This window comes from Choloepus didactylus, chromosome 8 (assembly GCF_015220235.1).
Source record: "Choloepus didactylus isolate mChoDid1 chromosome 8, mChoDid1.pri, whole genome shotgun sequence".
In the NCBI taxonomy this organism is placed as follows: domain Eukaryota; kingdom Metazoa; phylum Chordata; class Mammalia; order Pilosa; family Megalonychidae; genus Choloepus; species Choloepus didactylus.
In genome coordinates, this window is record NC_051314.1 from 144,618,581 (window position 1) to 144,641,268 (window position 22,688).

The 22,688-nt window shown below is 38.0% G+C and overlaps 1 protein-coding gene across 2 annotated transcripts in view; it reads left to right on the forward strand.

Moving 5' to 3' along the window:
* The window catches only part of HSPA14 (heat shock protein family A (Hsp70) member 14), a 48,875-nt gene that overhangs the window by 6,360 nt on the left and 19,827 nt on the right, over positions 1 to 22,688 (forward strand). For both annotated transcript variants that reach the window (XM_037846426.1, XM_037846425.1), the window contains 7 exons: positions 2,692 to 2,740; positions 2,875 to 2,980; positions 3,787 to 3,877; positions 4,764 to 4,868; positions 5,952 to 6,113; positions 7,310 to 7,465; positions 9,273 to 9,375. In XM_037846426.1, the coding sequence (XP_037702354.1) occupies positions 2,692 to 2,740; positions 2,875 to 2,980; positions 3,787 to 3,877; positions 4,764 to 4,868; positions 5,952 to 6,113; positions 7,310 to 7,465; positions 9,273 to 9,375 (772 nt within the window). The remainder of the gene's footprint in view (positions 1 to 2,691; positions 2,741 to 2,874; positions 2,981 to 3,786; positions 3,878 to 4,763; positions 4,869 to 5,951; positions 6,114 to 7,309; positions 7,466 to 9,272; positions 9,376 to 22,688) is intronic.

Genomic DNA, 22,688 nt, shown 5'->3' on the forward strand with positions numbered 1-22,688 from the left:
AAGATTCAGTAATAAGCGTAGCAACAAGGCAAAATGAAAATGAAATTTTAATTGTAGTATTTTCAGCTATAGAAGCTTAGTAATATATACTTGAAATACTGGTAACGATTAAATTTTCAGGAAGCATTGGGGCAGTAATGTTAGTCAATACTTTCATGAACTTCTAAGCACCACACCAGACATGCAGATTCTCTGACCTAAAGGAGCGTATAGTAAGGCATTGAAATGGGTACATATACTTATGCATTTTCTCCATATTTTTAGGCCATTACATGGAATGATAGGTGTCACTTAGAACTGGATAAGGCTGATATAGAAAGGTAAACTTTCTGGAAAAGCAGAAGGAAATAATTGAAGGAGAGTTAGGGCTGTACTACATTAATCTTTTACTAGTAGCAAAGTACTTAGGGATTTATGTGAGATGAGAAGAACAGAAGAGCAGAGGCAGAGAAATCTTAACAGATGAGATAATCTTAATGTGTTGGGAATAAGACTAAAGGGAAAGATGCAGAAGGAGGAAACAAATATAGGTTGAAAATAACGTTATGACAAGGGAAGTAGTAATGAGGGGAGGCAGTGTGGGAGAAAGCAACAAGCTCAGGCTCCCCTGCCTAAGTTCAAGGCCCAGCCATTACTAGCTGAGCATCCTTAGGCAAGACCTCTCACCATTCTCCAGCTCAGATTCCTTATCTTTACAGTGGGAAACTAAGAACTGTCCTACCTACCTCACAGGGGTGTTGTGAGGATTACAAGAAGAGATGGATGTAGATGTGCTCTTGGACGTGTGATGCACTAATGTCATGGGGGTTGGAGGGTGGGTGCAGAGCACAGAAGTGCTGGTCTGTGCTGAGTCTGGGCCTGCTGAGGAGGAAGAGGGCATTGCTGGTGAATTTTGTGATGCTATGGTAGGACTAACTGCCTCCTAAAGACCGTGATATAATGAGGTGCTGTGCATACCAACCCCCTCCCACCTTTGTTTTTCTGTTATACAATTTAATCCTGGTGTGGACAAATAAAAGTTTTACTTGTATGTAGTTGTGGGTCAGTCCGCTATTTTCTGATGATGTCCATGATTGTTTGTCACCTCTGTTCTCTGCTTTCTGCTTCTCTGCTAACTGGTCTTTGGTGTTTTGCCCATCTGTGGCCCTAAGAGCTACATGTGCTTTCTGCCCTCAAATGAGAAATGACCTCTTTGCATGGCAGTTGAGAAATAATTTTCCGTTTCTAAGAGTTCTATGAATTCCATAAAACATCCTTGGAATATAATCTTGTCTGAATGGTAGATAACCTACACATGATAGGATAAATTATCCTGGTTGAGTTACATTCTATTCTGAAAAAACAGAACTGGTAAGTGTCATGCTGATATTATATTGGTGCAAAAAAAAAAAAAAATACTGTGGGCAAACTTTGTCATTTTTTTCCTACTCTTAAAAATTTGTCCAGAATATAGTATAAACATTGGGTTTAGAAAAAGAGAAGATGGGGTCAGTGGAAAGTATATTGAACTCTCTATTGAAGATCTGGATTCCAGCCAGTTATGCCATTAATATGTGACTTTAGTCAAGCTACTTAACCTTTTTCCTATCAATTAATGATTTTGAAGTGATAGAGAAGGAAGTAGATATTCCAGACAGAATTCTACACTGATAAGTCAACTTTAGACCCCTTTTGTCTGCCTCTTGACACAGGTTAGGGTCCTCAGATGTTCAATAACTCTTTATAATTAGCCACCATTGTTTTTCACCTCTTCTTATGAAACATTTAAGTCTAGTCTCTGAAAAGAAACAGCCATAGCCCCTTAGCAGAAGGGCTTAGTAGAAGGAAACTCGTTCTAGTTCATTTTACTTTCTAGATGAATTTAAGGTAAGCATCAAAAGTTCTATCCCAGCCAGGGAACAGAAAGACTTTGGTTGTTCACAGCCTTACTGGGAGGCAGTGTGAGCAGACCATGGACAGGTAACTGGTGAGGCATGGAGCAATTCCAAACCTGTAGCTGCCAAACTAACCGCACGGAGGTGCAGTGAGGATGGTGAGGCAATGTAAGTGAAAACATTTTGGAGACTGCATAAATTGGTGTTCCTATTTTGTGCAGCATGGCCACTGTAGTTTTCATTTTTCCATTGCCACAATTATTTAGTGCCCACTTGGTATAGGATGTTACCTGTCTACTTATTGTATTCTGCATACCAGATTCACCCTCGAACACATCAAACAGCAGTCATATTTTTTTTTTTTTTTATTTTGGTTTTAGATGTTGATTTATGTTCAGAAACCAGGCAACAAAAATGGTATTGGATATTTGCCCTTAGTTTGCAATCTTGTCTCCTTTTGTCCTTTTCAGTTAAGTGGTTGGGTCTTCTGGATCATAGGTGTGAGGGTATATAATGTAAAATAAATCATTCATATGAAAAATCACCCCAAAATGTATAGCATCTGTTAATAACAGCAAAGTCAGAAAGAGTTATTTACTTTCAAATGTGAAGATTAACACTTAATAGAATTTCTGTGACCATTGTGTATAACCCATCTATCCCCATCTACTATAATATTTGATGTTTTCTTAATACTAAGCAATAGTAGTTTATATTTTCATATTTGTTCAGTGGTATTGAAAAATAAAATCCTCAAACCTTGTATCTATTATATGGAATTTAATACTTAGCTCTCTTTATCTTTCTTTATGGACAGTTCTGATGATCTACAGGCTCAGAAATACATCGCAGAAAGCAAATGTTTAGTGAGTATGGTTCTGTTACTATTTCCCTATTAGACAAAGTAATTACCAAGGTCATGGCATATAACATAGAGAAATTTTGTGTTTTCATTAAAATTATTCCTTATTTAGTACAATTATAATTATTTCTTTTGTAGGTCATTGAAAAAAATGGAAAATTACGGTACCAAATAGGTACTGGAGAAGAAACAAAATTTGTTAACCCAGAAGATGTTGCCAGACTGATATTTAGTAAGATGAAAGGTATTGAGCAGAAGAGATAACAGTTAACTTTGAAAGATCTTTTAAAAGTTTACCTTCTAAGTTAGAGGTGTTTTGTGATCTGGGGTGAAGCAGTATATTTAGCAGTTGGAAGACCTAAACCCCAGTCCTATTCTTGGCATCTAACTGGCCATGTGACTTTGGGCAAGTTACTTACCTTTCCTGACTAATTTCCTTATAAGTAAAGTAAATGAATTGAGCCTGATTATCCTTTTCAGAGTCTTAAGATTTAGTGGCCAAATAAGCTTGGTGAATAGTGAATGCTTTTTCACCCTTTTAGTGACACAGTGCACTCTGAATAATGATTTAGGTAGGTTAAGTAGGTTTAGTTTTAACAACACTTTACAGATGAAGGGTGTGAGCTGAGTGGTGTCTCTGGAACAATTTGGAGAATTCTGGAGTAGATTTATAAGGTTTACTTCACCTCTGGAATTGTGTTATGAACTTGTTGCACCAACATGGTGTGTCTTTATAATGCATTAAAGCTCATTCTGTGGAAGTAGTCTAAGGCTATTTGGGAGAGGATTGGAATCTTGAAGCCTGAGAGCCAGGCTCTTTGGAAAGCATCTGGTTCCATGTCCACAAGCTGTCACCAGAACCACAAAAAGTGCCGTGCAGATTAAGAGAAGGAGAGAAGGAAACTGTCAGGGTGGGGCAGTCAAATGAATTAGGGAAATTATTTTAGGGGGAAGATCCTTGCCACAAATTAATTAATTAATCTCAGGAAGTATGACTGGTTATTTTTTTCTGTTTCATCAGAATTTATTTTTATATTTTTTAATATACAGAAACAGCACATTCTGCCTTGGGCTCAGATGCAAATGATGTAGTTATTACTGTTCCATTAGATTTTGGAGAAGAGCAAAAAAGTGCTCTTGGGTAAGTATAATATGGACTTTATCTTACTTGTTTACTTAAAGGAAATGCAAATTTCACATCACCACTCCTATACAGTAAAAGATAAAATTGTATTTGAATATCCTTAGGCATTAAAAATTGTATTTGGAAATAACTTAGTATGGTACTGATCATTAGTGTTTCCTATCTTTTACAAAAGGCCAAGAATATGTAAAATTAGATGTGATGTACGTTCTTAGCTGTTTTGATTGGGAACATTTATGATTGCCGGGATAAATTGATGTTTATGAATTACTTTGCCTTAGTTTCATGTAGTTAAGGTTTATGTAGGAGTTATATGAATATGCAATTTTAGGAAATACTTGCAGTTATTTCTTCACCTTAACTTTTTTTTTTTTCAAGTTGCATTTCATTTTTACAGCTCATTATGCAACTACGGTGGGAGAGCACATGCCTTTGCTTTGCTGAACCAAGTCCATGTGTGGGTTTGCTTCAGCAGGCATCGAAGTTGCTTCTGAGGCAAAGAATTGCCTTTTAAAAGTTCTGACTTAGATTAAAGAAATTGGAAAATTCCAAAATCTATCAAAATTTGTCTTAATCACTAAAATTTGAAAGCATGGGTATTTTTGAGGGATTTATTTTCCTTATTCAGTATAACTTCATGTTAATTTCTTTGTCATGAAAATGGACTCTGAACATTATAATTTTAAACAGAAAATGATCTACTTTTGTACGGTTATATCCATTTCTTGTGCTCTCTTATCTTGCTTCTAAAGATCATTACACTTCATGTTCCACTTGGGAAGTCTTATTTGCTGTTGCATAAAATCTTTAGCAAGAAGTATTTCTGAAAATGTGGGTTGGGTGTGTTGTGATGTTAAATTCATTGAAAGCAAATTGTTGACAGGGAAGCAGCTGGAGCTGCTGGATTTAATGTTTTAAGATTAATTCATGAACCATCTGCTGCTCTCCTTGCTTATGGAATTGGACAAGACTCCCCAACAGGAAAAAGGTAAAAACCATACTTATACTTGTAAGTTTTTTAGTGCAGAAAATGTTTTACGTTGTAGCAGTTATGTCATTAGGGATTGTTATCAAACGTATTGGTTCCCAGCCTTTATGGATGAAAGAACATCAAATCTGTCACCAAGAGTTTTCAAGTAGATGAAAAAGAATTCCTAGGAAAGCATATAAGAGGACGTTGCAGGAGGGAAGACTGAGCTTTCCTGCTCTTTTCTTAGCACCCTCATTTTGTCCATTTATTGGAGAAAGATTTGGAAAGTACAGGTACTGCCTAGTTCCAGCTCAAGCTAGGACACTGTTAATTTTACTGTCATTTCCAGTTATTAGATATGTTTAGAAACAGTAGATGCTTTTTCATAAATGTGACTTGGCAGGAGGAAGGGGGAAATCCAGCATGGGATTTGAGACTTCTTTTGATGGTGAAATTGTAAGACATACTTCCTCCTAATTTAATTGTCAAAGCTTGTTTTTACAGACCTGATGTATCATGTAACTTTAGGGAAATTAATCCAGATACTGTGTTAAATTTCCATAATTGAATCACCTCATTCATGTTTTAGGCTAAAGAAATAATCTGTATAAGTCACTTGGAAATTATTTTTAGGGGAACTAGGTAAATGTAGAATATCAGAAATTGTGAATTTTGGTACATAGAAACAGGAAATTAGCTCCTAGTTTGCATATGTTTTATATCTGTAAAATATGTTGTTTTGCATTAGTAACTTGTACAATAGAAGCATTAATACTAATATGCAAAACATCTGTATTCATTTCTCTTATAATCCACTGTAACCACAAATCCCTTCTTGATTTACCTTGAAGATGTCATGTTTTGCACTCCAGTTACTCAGAAGAGTGTAATTTTACCAGCATGACTAAGGCACTGACATGGCATCAGAAGATCTGGGTCTTAGGCTCAGTTCATCCTAAGTGACTGTGAGCAACTTACTCATCTGAAATGTTCAGTTTCTTCATTTGTAATTTAAGGGATTAAACAAAGTGGCTTCTAGGTCTAACCTAGCTTAAAAATGTGATTCTCTGATAACTTACTCATTCTGTTTTTCCTTTGAAGCAACATTTTGGTGTTTAAGCTGGGAGGAACATCCTTATCTGTCAGTATCATGGAAGTTAACAGTGGAATATATCGTGTTCTTTCAACAAACACTGATGGTAACATAGGAGGTGCACATTTCACAGAAACCTTAGCACAGTTTCTAGCTTCCGAGTTTCAGAGGTGAGTTTTAAGGGACTTGATTTTGCATTTTGATGGGTGTTTTTCTTTGGGTTGTATCCCTTTTTTCCTCATTTATTTTAAATCGCCCTGTTTTAAAGAAAGCCATGTTTTTTCCATTTCTCGGAAACTGGATATTTTTGTACCTAGAGTTATAGTGTTCTGTCCAGGCCAATAACAAGGAAGCAGGAGCCATGCTGCCCAGAAGCAGACTACCTGTGCTTTTCACTTAGAAGTAGGTGAGCTTGGCTCTGGGAACTGGGTTTGCTGTTTCAGTTCTTCCTATGCTGCTTGTATATCTGCATAAAGGTGGGTGCGGGCAGTGAGACCCCATGGCCTTCTGAATGTCTTTTAAAAAAAATGCAGAGCTGATGAAGACTGCCTTATGATATAGTCACATCCCAGTGATTTAATGTCTTATGGGTGTTTATTTTAATTACTAACCTACTACCGCAAGTTTTGTTATTGTCTGTAATTACTGCATTCAAAATTCTAATCTTGTTGGGACATATCAAGGGTCAAATGTATAAAGGTTATGTTTTGGATATTGCTGCAATCGAAACGCAGTATTGAAACACAGTGTAATTGAAACACAGTATTTTCCCAGTTTGCAGTGATTGGTTAAAAAATAAATCTTGAAAAAGTGATAATTTCCATTTGTTTAATAAAGATCTATACTGATTTCATTATGAAAGTGTTGTTTGAACAAAGCCATTGATCACTACTTTGCAATCCATATTAAAAATGAACTCATTGAGGATAGAGGAACCAATTTTGTTTATTTTCTATGTGTAAAATTTCTTTGAAGACGTGCTTTTAGATGCTTTTTATTTCTGAAGCCAGATAGATAATTTTATATCATTACACAGTAATTGTTCTGTGATTGTAAGATAAGATGTGAGACTTTGACTCAGGCAGGTAAATCTTCTTTCAGCTTCTCTGTGTTACCTGCAAAGATGACATCTATTCTACTTACTCAAAAGTACAGTCTATTATTATGGCTACATAATGCAGCAATTCAAAGTGTTGAGTAAATTTTAGGAAATTTTGGAGAGATCAGAAGCCAGATACTAAAATCTGGCATGTAATATTGACTGGTGACTTTATTACTGTCCTAATAGGAGTTATCCAGATTTTAGTTAAAATAAATTCTAAGTGACCTAGTAATTTTTAAACTTCAACGACCGTTTTTAATTTAGGTGCTTCAAGCATGATGTGAGAGGAAATGCCCGTGCCATGATGAAGTTGATGAACAGTGCTGAGGTCGCAAAACATTCCTTGTCAACCTTGGGAAGTGCCAATTGTTTCCTTGACTCGCTATATGAAGGTCAAGATTTTGATTGCAACGTGTCCAGGTAAAAGTGAAGTAGAAAAAAACTTCAAACAAACAAAAAACACTTTTCCAAGAACATTCATATTTAGCTTTAAGTTCTCACTTTGGGATTTTTTTCTTCGTTCGTTGTTTGAGATTTATAAAACCTTCCATGAAAGGGGAGATTTCCTGTTTTTATCTCTATTTTTTGTCAGAAAAAATAGCTGTGTCTAAAGTAATTATATCAGTTGTGATTGCTTGCCCTGTTATTTTGCAGCTACAAATAGCAGTATGTGAAAAAGGCATCCTAGATGTTTTAAAGAAAGATGAGTTTGTTTCAGATTTTCAGATTTCTCTTAATAATTTACAGTCCACCTAGTTTTTTGTTTACCTTAAGTTTGATGTGGGGCTTGCACACATTTCCATGGTTGTTTATTTAAACTTAATGGTTTAGACTGTATGGCAGACTATATTTTCAGAACTTTTATCTGTATTAACTCATCTCCTCCTCACAACCACCCTCTGGGGTAAGTAGCTTTATTGCTCTTGTTTTATAGCACACAGTTTTCCTAATTTGCCCAAGTCATGCAGCTAAGAAGTGGTGACCTGGGATTCAAACCCAGGCAGTTTGACTCCAAGGTTCATGCTCTTTAACCATTACGCTATACTGAAGATTTACATCTGTCTTGGTTTTGTTTGCTCCATCATTCATCATAAGTATTTTAAATGTTAGTAGCTTTTACCTTTAGTAAGTACAGATTTAATGTGCATGACATTGTTTTAAATATCCATGAAGTGTCTTTTCATCTTACCCTTGTAGTTGAGTGTCATTACTTCCCCTGGGCTTCCCTGAAGACTTGAGACCTGCACTAATAGGATAGCCAGTAGCCACCGTGGCTGTTTAAATTTAAATTAATTAAAAATAAATAGCATTAAAAATTCAGTTCCTCAGTAGCCCTAGCCACAGTTGAAGTACTCAGCAGTCACCTGTGGCTCTTGGCTCACAGAGGTTCTCTTGGAACAGCACTGTTCTTGATCTTTTAGGAGAGATTTAAAGCTGTAACCCAAAAGATAGAAAGATGTTAAATTGACAACTCTGTGTATAAAGTGTCCGTATTTCTTTTTATTTCCAGAATTCCTAATGTAGTGCTTAGTTTGTGACGAAGTACTCAGTATATGTTTGCTTATTAATATCAGTAATTGAGGAGGAGGTAAAACTTTGTAATTTTTCATTAAGGAAATTTTACCTTTATCACCAAGATTTCATCTGTAAAGTATGTTGTGATTTATCAGTAGATAACAAATAATTTCAGAGTCACTCATCTGCATTTATGAAGTTCAGTATGAAATTAGGGAGTACATTTTGCATGAACATAGATCTTAAAATTTTTAAATTGTATTATATGCTAGCATTCAAAAGAATAAATTTATGTATGCAAAAGAACTGAATTTATGTATAGCATAATCTCAGATTATAAAGAAAAAAAATTAGAAGTGCTTTTTCAAATAAATATAAAATAACAAAAACCTCTAAATAGTGACTTGATTAGGATCAATAGATTTATTGTTGGGAATACCATACATTGGGTATGTATTCTTAGGTTATTTTGAAAATTTATAAGTAGGCCATGGGTAAGATAGACTTCTACCTGAATTTGATATTAAGTGTCTTCACATACTTGTATATGAATAGCTTAGACCTTTTTTCCCCATGAGATTGCACTGCTAGGTATTTAATATGCTGTTATGACCATAAATCTACAATCCAAAGGACTGTCACCTTCAAAGAAAAAGATGTCTTGTTTGACTGTCTCTGTATCTTTCTCTTCTGTTTGTATGTGTATGTGCAGAGCAAGATTTGAACTTCTCTGTTCTCCACTTTTTAATAAATGTATAGAAGCAGTTAGAGAACTCTTAGAACAAAGTGGATTTACAGCAGACGATATCAATAAGGTAATCCTTTTATATTTTTCTTAATTATTTTAGGAGTAGTTTCAGGCATGGAATTTAAGAAATAGCCTTTTGGTACTGAAAGAATATTTTTATTCCTTCAAGTATTTTCTGAGCTTGTGTTAATGAGTAAGAAAAATTGATTAAATTTTGATTACTAAGGAACTCATAGTTATGTATATTCAATATATTCCAGTATTTCCAAAATTTGTTTTTTCCTTTTCTTAATTAGAGAAGTTGTAGGTTTATAGAGAAATCATGCAGAAAATGCCGAGTTCCCTTTACTGCCCCCCTTACACATTTTTACTGTTGTTGACACATATTAGCATGGTGCCTTTGTTACTGTTGATGAAACAATATTATTGTGATTACACTCTTAACTATAGCCCATAGTTTATTTTAGAGTTCACTGTATGTGTTGTCCAATCCTGTGGTTTTAAAAAAATTTTTTTATTCTAATGTACATAGAACCTAAAATTTCCCCTTTTAACCATATTCAACTATACAGTTCAATGGTATTAAGTATTCACAATGTTGTGCTACCGTCACCAACAACCATTACCAAAACTTTTCTAGATTATTTCTTCTATTATTGCTTCTGCCCCTTTTCCCTTCTCTTCGCCTTCCGGGACAGCAATGACATGTAAATTCTTGCTTTTCGTTTTGTCTTTAAGTTCCCGGAGACGTTGCTCATATTTTTCCATTGTTTTCTCTATCTGGTCTTTTGTGTGTAGGCTTTCAGGTGCCTTGTTCTCCGGTTCCTGAGTGTTTTCTTCTGCCTCTTGAGATCTGCTGTTGTATGTTTCCATTGTGTGTTTCATCTCTTGTGCTGTGCCTTTCATTTCCGTAGATTCTGCCAGTTGGTTTTTTGAACTTTCAGTTTCTACCTTATGTATGTCCTGTGTTTTCATTATACAGTTCAGCTCTTTCGCCATATTTTCCCTAAACTTTTTGAATTGACTTATTATTAGTTGTTTCAATTCCTGCATCACAGTTGAAGTGCAAGTTTGTTCCCCTGACTGGGCCATAACCTCATTTTCTCTTAGTGTAGGTTGTAGTTTTCTGTTGTCTAGGCATGGTTGCCTTGGTTACCCCAATCAGGCCTCCCCAGACCAGAATGGGCTCAGGTCCCAGAAGGAAGAAATATTCAGTATCTGGTTTCCCTGAGGGTGTGTCTTAGAAAATTGGTACACCCTGTGATGCCTCCAGTCACTGTGCTTTTCTGCCCAGCAGGTGGCGCCTGTTAGCCTGTAATTCTTGACTGGTGTGAGGATGTGTGGCTCTTTTTCCCCAAGTTCTGAATGAAAGGCAGGTAGTAGAGCTGGGCCCCACCCCTTTCCCCTTAGAGAAGATAGACCCCCTAAGCAGAGGTCATTAGCATTTCAGTGGTCTCTCTCTGCCTGTGCTATACCCTTGTCTGGGTCACAGAACTGAGAACTGAAAATGGCTGAGGCTTTCTCCGCTGAACCAAAAAAGGAACAGAGAGTCCCCTTCAGAGCTAGTCCAAGGCAACCCTCTGGCTCTCCAAGGTCAGTCATCACCCAAAGTCTCTGTCTGCTTGTTGGGGATTTGTACCTCGTAGTGAGCAGTTCACCTTCGCTAATTAAAACCCCAGTTGGAGCTCAGCTGAGCTATATTCGCTTGCTGGGAGAAAGCTTCTCTCTGGCACCACGAGGCTCTGTAGCTTGGGCTGTGGGGGAGGGGTCTCCTGATTTGGATCCACAGTTTTTACTTACAGATTTTATGCTGTGTTCTCGGGCATTCCTCCCAATTCAGGTTGGTGTATGATGAGTGGACAGTCACGTTTGTCGCCCCACAGTTATTCCGGATTATTTACTAGTTGTTTCTGGTTTTTTTTTAGTTGTTCCAGGGGAACTACTTAGCTTCCACTCCTCTATGCCTTCGTCTTGCTGCTGCATCCCAGCACTACTGTTTTGATGACCTGTGGTTAGATGACTAATCAATCTCAGTTGGTAACATCCTTTGTTTTGTTTTGGTGTAAGGGTTTAAAAAATTCAGGATAGATGCTTCTGCCAGCCTTACACCACCAGTTTCAATCCAAATCTCTCCTGAGAGGTGTAGACCATGTACAGGAAGCCATCTTCATCCTTCTCTCTCTCATACATTTCAGAGATGGGCCTGGAGACATCACCATGCTGATTGGCGTTCAGCTGCAGGTGCTGTCTTTTTGGTTAGGTCACTCGTGTTGACATGATCTGGTACAAGGAACTTGGCTTTTTTCCTGTGCAGGAAGCTGCTTCTCACCCTTGTATCTTTATTATCACTGGGATTTTGGTAGGATACTGCTCTCGGATGAGCCACACATCTCTTTGTTGGCAGGTGCGGTGCTGCTTGCAGGTCTTCTCGGAAGGCATGGCAGGGGGTGGGGGTGGCAGCTCGGAGGCTGTGGAGACAGCCACTTCCCTTGTTCTTTGATTTATTTTAGCAGTGTTTTTGTTCATTTCTGTGTAGAAGTTCTCTACATCCTTGGTTACATTTATTCCTAGATATTTGATTCTTTTAGTTGCTGTTGTAAATGGAATTTTTTTTTTATTTCCTCTTCTGGTTTTCCATTTCTTAGAATATAGAAGCATTAACTGATTTTTGCATGTTGATCTTGTAGCTTGCCACTCTGCTGAATTCATTTATTAGGGTACCTTTGCTATGGATTTTTTGCGATTTTTTATATATAGGATTGGGTCGTCTGCAAACAGAGAAAGTTTTACTTATTCCTTTCCAATTTGGATGTCTTTTATTTCTCTTTCTTGCCTAGTTGTTCTGGCTAGAACTTCCAGTACAGTGTTGAATAACAGTGGTGACAGTGGGCATTCTTTTTTTGTTTTTGACCTTAGAGGGAAAGCTTTCATTCTTTCACCATTAAGTAGGGTATTAGCTGTGGGCTATTGGTATATGCCCTTTATTGTATTGAGGAAGTTTCCTTCTATTTCTAGTGTTCTAAGTGTTATTATCAAAAGGTGTGCTGTATTTTGTCAAATGCCTTTTCTGTGTCAATTGAGATGATTATGTGGTTTTTTTTTTTCTTTCATTCTAGTAATGTGTATTGTGTTATTTTATTTCTTATGTTATGTCTTAAAAGGGAAGTAGACCAGTGATTATTCTGCTGCTCCTTTTGTTGGACACCTGGGTCATTTGTTTGGTTCTTTCCCCCTAAAACAGAGTCACTTTTACCATAGTTTCAGGTTTATTTCTTAAGATAGATTGCCATAGTAAGGCTGTTTGCTCAAAGAGTGTAAATAGCTTCTGGCTATTTTTACCTCAAGCTGCCTTCCAAAAGAGTTGAATTACTTAGTACTCCCCATTGCAACATTTCAGAATATACAATTTACTGTAATCTTGCTGACATTGAGTTTCATCATTTAATGGTAAAATTTCAGTTGAGTAGTTAAAAACAGATATAATTTCACTTTATATATCTTTGGTTACTGGTGGATTGATTTTTTTCTTCATATTTATTTAATTTTGTATTTTCATGTGTGCAAATATTGTCTTTGCGTGTTTAATCTTTTAAATGTTGGTATTTAAAGAAATTATTTGTGTAAATGCTCTATGTAATTAGAATATTAACTATTTGCTGCAATCTTTTTGAAAGGCATGTAGTTTGCTATTTAATTTTGGTCATTAGGAAGGATGGTATTTCACAGGCAGAACTTTCCTTTGTTCATTCATTTATTAACTTAAACCTATTGGTCTGTTACTCTGATTTCTTCAGATGCTTCTAAGTTTATAAATCCCATCTTTGTTCAAGCATATGACAAGTATTTAATACCGTTTTATTTTAATTTGCCTGTAGTTTGAAAGTTTTTATATTTTATCTATTTTGATGTATGTGTAGAATGGAAAAGAAGTTTTTTTTCAGTTTAGTTCAGCAAATTTTTTTGGACACTAACAATGTTCCAGGCAGTGTGCTAGGTGCTTGGAGGGGGCGTGGATCATAAAGAATAAGGCATGTCACCCAGTGATAGCAAGGCAGTGGTAGGAAAGGAATGGGCTTGGAGACAGGCCCACCTGATAATGATTACATTGCTAATCATTATGGATGAGGCAAATTACTTAATTCATCTGAGACTTGCTTTTCCCTTCTTGAAAGATGATGTTAATACTTATATTGTAAGTCAGTGTTATAACTTACTTCGAGGAGTTGTTACAAGAATTAAATATCATATATGGCATGGTGTGTGGCATATTTGGTGATCAGTCAATTTATGTTCCCTTCCTTTATTAACTGATCATAGATCCCTGACATTTAGATATCACTAAAAGTGTATAACTCCCAGTTGCTTGAATTGAGGCCAAGCATATTCTTGGGATGAAGAATGCTGTTAAAGATTCCCTCTCCAGATACTCCCAAGACTTTGGGGAACCTAAAAATATAAAGTCTGTTTCACTTGTTAGCTTTGCTACAGCAACATACAGGCCCCAAATCTCAGTGGTTTTCTACAGTAAACATTTATTTCTCACTTACGGTGCATATGGGCAGCTCATGGGGCTGTAGGTGTGTCGCTGTGGCTCTTTTCCACTTGCTTTTCATTCCAGGATCCAGGCCAAAGGAGAGTCTATGTGGGACTTTCAGTTCTCATGGCAGAGGAAAGCATAAACATGCACTGCTGAAAGCTTCTGCTTAGATGTGGTCAGTGGCTGCTCACCCTCAGTTGGCCAAAGGGAAACAGGGGCAGGGAGGTGGACTCCACCCACTGTGCGACATTGCAGTCGTGGCAGTGGGTGGATGATTGGAAACCATTGAATCTTCACTGAAGTGCCATGTGATAGATGAGGAAACTAATCAGAGGTTTCCAGAAAGCTTAGGTAATTTACTTAAAAGTCATAATCCCAGCATGTAAGTGGTAGAATGAGGAATGGAACTCAGGCAGTCTGCCTCCGTAACCTAGGGTCTTTGCCTTTCTAAGTTTAGTATCTGGACGTCTAGTCTTAGCAGCATTTGGTTTTTCCAGAAGGAATCCTCTCATCTTTTGCTTGAGAAGGACAAGGCTGGTTTCTGGCCTTTGAGAGCAGGGAACAGGGAACTTGAAGCAAACTTTCCCTTATTCCTCTTGCTTTCAGCACAGTGCCTCACCCCTGACCCCTTCTGTGTCTTGGTACCCAAATCCCAAACTGATTTAATCCTTTCCTCTGGGAGTGTGGGAGGTGAGTGGGAGCCACTGTTTCGGTGGGGAGGGGCATGGGGCTCAGTCACTCCATGGGTGTACTTTCAGACCATCCTGTTTGCAGTTCGAGGCTCATCCTCACTTTCTGGGGTGCTTGGTGCTTCCAAATCCTGAGCCCCCTGGAATTCTGAGTGTCATACAACCTTGCATCTCTTTGGTTGTACCAAACTTCATCTGCTTTACGATTGCCTCTCCTTTCTGGCTTTCAAAATTTGTTGAGATCTCATACTCAGGATCTCTCTTCCATTTATTTTGCCCTCGCCCATTAACATCTTAAATCCCTTTACTATAGTTAATCCCTCCATTTTAACCGGACTCCCACATGTTACAGTGCAGTTTTAGTAGCTGCTTAGTATTAAATTGCATTGATGTCCCATTGTTTCTAAAACCAGTTCTTTACGCTGGATATGTTTTCCTTTTTTGGTTTGATGAAAAGCAAAGTCATTGTGGCTTTGTTAACATCAAGTTCCTTAGAATAAAATTTAGCAGTAAAATCCCAACTTTTTTTTGTTATCAAATTGCTCACCAAAAAAAATTTACTTTGAGTAGTTGCAAACCTTCATTACTAATATTGTAGTTTTGAAATTCTCTTTATCACAGTTATTTTTTCAGAGAGCTTTAGAATTGTTATTTCAACTTCTTAAATCCCATTTTGACTTTGAAACAGTTGCATCGAGCATATAAAATAATTTGGATGGTGAAATAACCTTACACTATGTAGTCTTCCTAACCATTAAGTTGTTATCTTTTTCTCTGCTAAAATCTTCTTTAATACTTTCTAATTTAGGTGTTTTCTTAATGTGTACTATTGGATTATTGCTATGTGTGCTGTGTATGAGATACCTGTGCTATTGTGAATGAATGTTTTTTTATACCTTAATTTTCTAATTTGTTTTTGCTGATAAATAGAATACTTATTGATCTTGCTTATCTTACAGTTTGCCACTATGTGAACTCTTTGGATTAATGATTTTTAATGCATTCTTCTGAGTTTCCTACACATATATTTAAATTCATTTACTTATTGAATCCACAAATAATTTTCAAGCATGCCTATTCTGTGTCAGGCATGCTTCTAGGTGCTTGGGATATAGTAGTGAACATAATAAAGTCTTTGCCTTCCTGTCACTTACAATCTAGTGGAGACATCCAGGTAAAATGCAAAGAAACAAACAGATATAGAAAATAATGTATCATTAGGATAAGTATTATAAAGAAAAATGAAGCAGGACAAGGGCAAAGCTGGTGACAAAGGATGGTGTAAGAGTGTCAGAAGAATTCCTCTCTGAGGAGGTGGCACTTGAACAGAGGCCTGAAGTGAGGTGAGGGAGCGAGCCTGGGGAGTATCTGCCTTTCTCTAGGCAGAAGGTGCAGCATGGCGGGCGGGTGGTATGTAGAAGGAGCAGCAGTGAGGGCAGTGCGGGTGGAACTGAGTGAGCAGAGAGAGACCGGTAAGAGGTGAGATGGTGAGGTAGCCAGGGGCTGGACTGTGGTACCAGCTGCTCTAGCTACAGCGACATGGACAGACTGAGTCTGGACTTGAGGAGATATGGGCTGCAGATCAGCATTTGTCAGCACGGATGGGCTATTTAGAGCATGAGCCTGGGTGAGCTCACCTGCAGGGGAGGAATTGCTGCAATGCACAGGAAGCCTGGGGCTGGGGATTGAGGAACAGCCGCTGAGCAAAGGGGAGAAACAGGAAGACAGGCAGTAATGTTCCAGTGAGGGAGGGAAAGAGCAACTGTCCTGGAATCCTGAGAGTCCAGTCACATGAGTCTGAGGGTTGACCATGAGTTTGGCCGAGTAGGTGTGGCCAGTCTGAGCAGTCATAGTGTGGCATGGGGATGAACACCTCACTGGCGTTTAATACAGAATAGAAGGCAAGACTGTGGAGACAATGAGTATGGACAGCTCTCTTGAGAAGCCCTGCTGGAAGGACAGCAGGAAAATGGGGCTCATGGGAGGGGACTGGGTTGTGGATAGTGGGCTTTATCATCTGTAAGTGCTGATAATTTTCTCCCTCTAATATAATATGTGCCCCACTTATTTCTGTTTTACATTTGTCTTGGTCAGAACCCAAGCATTTTTGTTGCTACTGGTCCTCTTTTCGCTTCTTTTATTAGGGAAATACTATTGGCCTTTTACCAACAAATATGATTATTGGTAGTTTGAAATAGATTCTCTTTATCATATTGAGAAGGCCGTTTTCTTTTTCCTGTTTTTAAAGGAGTTTTAATATGTAATAGGTTGTCTTAGTGGGCCTGAGCTCCTGTCACAAATAACACACAGTGGATTGACTTACACTACAGGAATTCATTTGCTTACAGTTTTGAGGGTAAAAGTCTGAAATCAAGATAACAGCAAGAGTTGGTTTCTCCTGGAGTAGCGTTTTGGTGCCAACTGCTGGCACTTCTTGGGATTCCTTGGCTTTGAGGATCTGCTTCCCGTCACATGACAGCGTCCTCTCCTTTCTCACTCCTATGACTTCTAGGTTCTCTTTATAAAGCCTGCAGTAATCTGGAGTAAGACCCACCCTTCATTCAGTTGGGCCACACCTTTACTAAAAACAGCATTTTCAAAAGGTTGTGTTTATTATGGGTTCACACCCACAGGGATATGGATTAAGTTTTAAGAACACATTTGTTGGGGTATATAACTCAACCTACCACAAGGTGTTAAGTTTTTATAAACATTTTTGAACACCAGTGAGATGATCTTACGGTCTTTGTCATTTGTTTTAAACTTATGTGATGCGTTATTAATAATTCCTGAATTTGATACTTTCCTGGAATATGTCTTACTTACTTTTCGTGTATTTAGTTTTCTGTGATAATTTATTTGTAATTTTCAGGTTAGTTCTGAAGTTAGCAGGAAGGAAGGGTTAGATGGCCCCTACATGCTTCTCTCACCAAACACCTAAAAGGAGAATAATCCTATTCGTGGTTGCATTGAACAAAGAGGTGCCTTCACTGCCTCACCTTCACTTCATCCTCTTGTCCCAGGATGATAAATTGTCAGTGGTGGTTCTTTTGGACAACTGCTCATCAATAGGTCCCCAAGCCTTCTGTTTCAGGAGAGTCACAGGCATGGCGCTGAGTCTCAAGTGTCATCTAAATAAGATGCATGTTGTAGGCTGAGAGCAGCAGCCCTGTCCCCTCAACTGGGCTCAGAACTTTTCTGATGTCTCTCTCCAGCTCCCTTCTCCTGACCCCAAGCATGGCCTGCCACTGAAAGGGCTGCTCCTTTGAAGGTTGAAACATCCTAAGCATTACTTTCTCTTCTCTCTTTTCTTTTTTAAAAGCTCCTGAGACACCCTCAAAGAAACAGGAGGTTTAATCCTTTTTGGCTCAAGTGCCTGAACTTAAAGAAGGACAGAATGTCACTATCTATCTGGCTTCTTCACTCAAAACAATACTTCCTAAACCACAACATCCAGTACTTCTTACTTTTCTTTTTCCTAGGTGACATCTCATACCTGACATTCTTCAGGAATTGCAGGCTAATCCTACCTTTCTTCATAGTCTAAGGCTCAAGAATGTGAGAAAGGTTACAAACTCCAGTAGCTGTGGGGGCCAGGTATGAATGTGAGTGAAGTTGTGAGGGTGTAGGAAAAAACAACTGCCAGGGGGAAGTTTCAGTTGAACTGGGTACAAACATGTAAAAATACAAATATCTGATATTTTATTTTAAATTCTAACTTGGAATAAAATACAAGGTGACAAATAGAAATATTTACTTACTGTCTCGTTCACAACTCGTTTCTCCTTTCATTTGAAACATGAAACACCTTTCTCCTGCTCCAGGATGTCAGTGTCGGATCTTTATTTCAAGTTTGTATGCTTGGTATAGGATGCAGCCTTAAATTCTTTTAAGTAGGATTTCATTTCCATTTTCCTAATGAAAAACATCTCATGAAATATGTTCTTCTAAACAGGGTTGGAGCCTTTTCACAGTTTTTTGTTTGTTTGTTTTTTATTTAACTTAAACTACTTCAAAGATAATATGTAGAATTCTGAGGTCAAGCTTCAACTCTCAATTAAGGCAATATAATATTTCTGTAAATTAAGTTTAGCTTAAGAAAGTGTGTGAAATCCTTTGTCAAGTGAGTTTCCCAAAAATATCATTTCTCAGTGAATGAGCAAATCAGATTATTCTTTTGTGTAACTACATGGGAAAGCCTTTACAGAGATGTATTTTTAGTCCTTCTAGGGATTGTAATATCAGTCAAAAAGCCTAAATTTGATCTGGTCATAAATGATGCACTGATGCTGGGATTTTCCCACAGATATTTAAAAAAAGGCAATTTCTTTCCACACAAACAAAATATATATGTTAGATAGTAGACACAGGTTCTCTATACTTCCAGATTGTCAAGCATAGTTTTGAACTGTCTGTGGTTCGAGCTAGAAGTATGTACCCACTTGATGACTGTGTTGACTCCTTCCTTGATGTGTTTCCATTTTGTTGTAGCACAAAACAATTCCTGATGAACCATAGTCTGTGGGCTTACGTTATACATGGGTGCAATATGTCAGCACCCTGGATTTAAATTTCCTAACAAGTCCAAAATCAGCACACTCTATCACTCTTAGATGGAGAAATGGGTCTATAAATGAAATTTAGGATTCCTCATATACAAAAATAGATTCTGGGTAAAGTGTCTATTGTGAACACCATGACAAAAAGTTCTTTGGTTTTATCAAAATTTTCTTTAATAGATATAACCAACTAGGCAGTATTGTTTTTTTTCTGTTCTCACATTAGTTGCACTAGGAAATACATAAATGATTTATCTTTTCCTGGTATTAGTCCTGTAACTTCTTGCCCATATTTTCAATACGCTGAGCAATAGCATTTATTTTTAGACTTACGTTTGCAAATGCTGATTTATTTCCACCTATACAATATTTGCTGTTCTCAATATCAAATCTTTGATTAACTCACAATCTCTGTCAAAGTGTGTGATGTCCATGTAATTTTTTTTTCTACTTAACACATAGCTGATATTCACAGAAGCATCATTTGTTTTGTTTGCATCCCAAACCAAATTCTGTGAAAATGTGTATTTCTTCAGTTCTTTATTGTATTCCATCATTTATCTTTTCCATATTCTGGTTATGTTTCTTACTATGGTTTTTCTTTTCTAGTGGTGACTTAACTTATATTAATTAAACATAGATGCACAGTGTGTTTACATATTGGTAGGAATATTCTCCTGTTAAAAAAGAAAAAGATAATTTTTATTTACAAACATGATATACCAACCAAGCAAAAACTCCCCCTTTCTCCCTACATAACCAGTTATCTATTTTCTGTTTCTGTGAATTTGTTATCTCTGTGTACCTCTTCAAAGGGAATGGTACAATATTTGTCCGTAGGTGCCTTCCTTATTTCAGTCAACATAGTGTTTTCAGTGATCTTCATGTTGCAGTATATCTCAGAATGTCATTCCTTCTCGTGGCTGAATAGTCTTCCATTGCATGCATTGCATGTGCCACATTTTGTTTATCCCTTCATTCGTTCAGGGGCACTGAGGTTGTTTCTACCTTTTGCCAGTTTTGAAAATGCTGTTTTGAACATTGGTAGGTCTGTTTCAGACCCTGTTTTTCCTTTCTTTGGAGCTATACCTAGGAATGGAATTGCCAGGTGTGCTGGTTTGAATGTGTTATGTCCCCCAAAATGCCGTTATCTTTGATGTAATCTTGTGTGGGCAGACATATCAGTGTTGATTAGATTGTAATTCTTGGAGTGTTTCCATGGAGGTGCGCTCCACCCAACTGTGGGTGATAGTTCTGATTGGATAATTTCCATGGAGGTGTTAAGTGGGTCCAAATTAAATCACTGGAGCCATATAAATGAGTTGACAAACAGAAGGAACTCAGAGAAGCTGAGAGTGACATTTTGAAGAGGAACTACAGCCAAGAGGGACACTTTGAAGAATGCACAGAAGAAGAAAGAGTAGCTGCAGATGAGTGATAATTTGAAGACGGCCGTTGAAAGCAGACTTTTGCTTTGGAGAAGCTAAGAGAGGACAGAAACCCCAAGAGCAACTAAAGAGTGACATTTTTGAGGAGCTGAAGACTAGAGAAGAACGTCCTGGGAGAAAGCCATTTTGAAAGCAGAACTCTGGAGCAGATGCCAGCCATGTGTCTTCCCAGCTAACAGAGGTTTTCTGGACACCATTGGCCATCCTCCACTGAAGGTACCCAATTGTTGATACATTACCTTGGACACTTTATGGCCTTAAGACTGTAACTGTGTAACCAAATAAACCCCCTTTTATAAAAGCCAATCCATTTCTGGTGTTTTGCATTCTGGCAGCATTAGCAAACTAGAACACGAGGTCCTATGGTAATTCTATGTTTAACTTTTTAAGGCAACTGCCCTATTGCTTTCCACAGGGGCTGAACCATTTTTATACTCCCACAGCAAAACCCTGGAGTTCGATTTCACTGCATCTTCCCCAATACTTGTAATTTTCCATCTTTTTCATAATACCCATCCTGATTGGGTATGAAATGAGATCTCGTGGTTTTGATTGCGGTTCCCTAATGGCTAATAATATTAAGCATCTTTTCATATGCTTATTAGCCATTTATATATGTAAAGCATCTTTAGGAAAACGTCTTTTTGAGTCCTTTGCCCATTTTTTAAAATACATTTTTTATTGTGAAATGTAACATGTAGATTCACAGAAGACAAAGAATGACCAAACACTTGGGGAAAATCAACACCCTGAAAGAGGGGCACCAAATTTTAGTCAAAAGAACTAACACCCAATGAAAGACAGTTAATAAAATAAAGTGAGGAAGACTTTAGAATACAGCAAATTAATATCCCTGGAAAGATTTAAAAAGATATTTCATCCATGAAAAAGAAACAACTAGAAATCTTAATAAAAGTTTTTAATTTTATCATTGACATTTTTAAAAAGATTGACTAAATAGCAGAGAGCTAAAAGGTGACTATTAAGTGTGCTAGAAAATCAAGCCAAACAATATTATAAGAACATAGCATAGGAGGGCGGAGCAAAATGGTGGATTGGTGAGGTGTATGTTTTAGCTACTACTCCAGGGAAGTAGGTAGAAAGCCAGGAACTGCGTGGACTGGACACTGCAGAGCAGTCTGACATTGGGCATACTTCATACAACACTCATGAAAATGTGGAACTGCTGAGATTAGCGAAATCTGTAAGTTTTTGCAGCCAGGGGACCCACGCTCCTCCCTGCCAGGCTGAGTCCCGTGGGAGAAGGGGTCGTCAGCGCTGGGAAGGAGAAGGGAGAACTGCAGTGGCAGCCCTTGTCAGAAACTCATTCTGCTGATCCAAACTCCAACCATAGATAGACTAAGACCAGACACCAGAGAATCTGAGAGCAGCCAGCCCAGCAGAGAGGAGATAGGCATAGCAAAAAACAGCAAGACAAACTCAAAAGCTGAGGCTTTTTTGGAGTTCTGGTGAACATAGAAAGGGGAAGGGCAGAGCTCAGGCCCTGAGGCTCATTTGCAAAACCCGAAGAAAAACTTATCTCTGTGCCCCCTGGATCTTTCCTTAATAGCCCTAATTGCTTTGTCTCTTAGCATTTCAATAACCCATTAGATCTGCCAGGAGGGCCCTTTTTTTTTTTATTTTATTTTTTATTCTTTCTGTCTCTAAAACAATTACTCTAAGAAGCCCAATACAGAAAGCCTCAAAGACTTCCAGTTTGGGCAGGTCAAGACAAGAGCAGAACTAAGAGAGCTCTGAGACAAAAGGCAATAATCCAGTGGCTGAGAAAATTCACTAAACACCACAACTTCCCAAGAAAAGGGGGGTGTCCGCTCACAGCCATCATCCTGGTGGACAGGAAACACTCCTGCCCATCGCCAGCCCCATAGCCCACAGCTGCCCCAGACAACCCAGTGTGACGGAAGTGCTTCCAATAACACGCGTACACCACAAAACTGGGCGTGGACATTAGCCTTCCCTGCACCCTCAGCTGGTTGTCCCAGAGTTGGGAAGGTGGAGCAGTGTGAATTAACATGCCCCATTCAGCCATACTTTCGGCAGACTGGGAGACTCCCTACACAGACCGGCAGCTCAGAACCACCCTGGGGGGACGGCACTCACCTGTGACATAGCACAATCATCCCTCA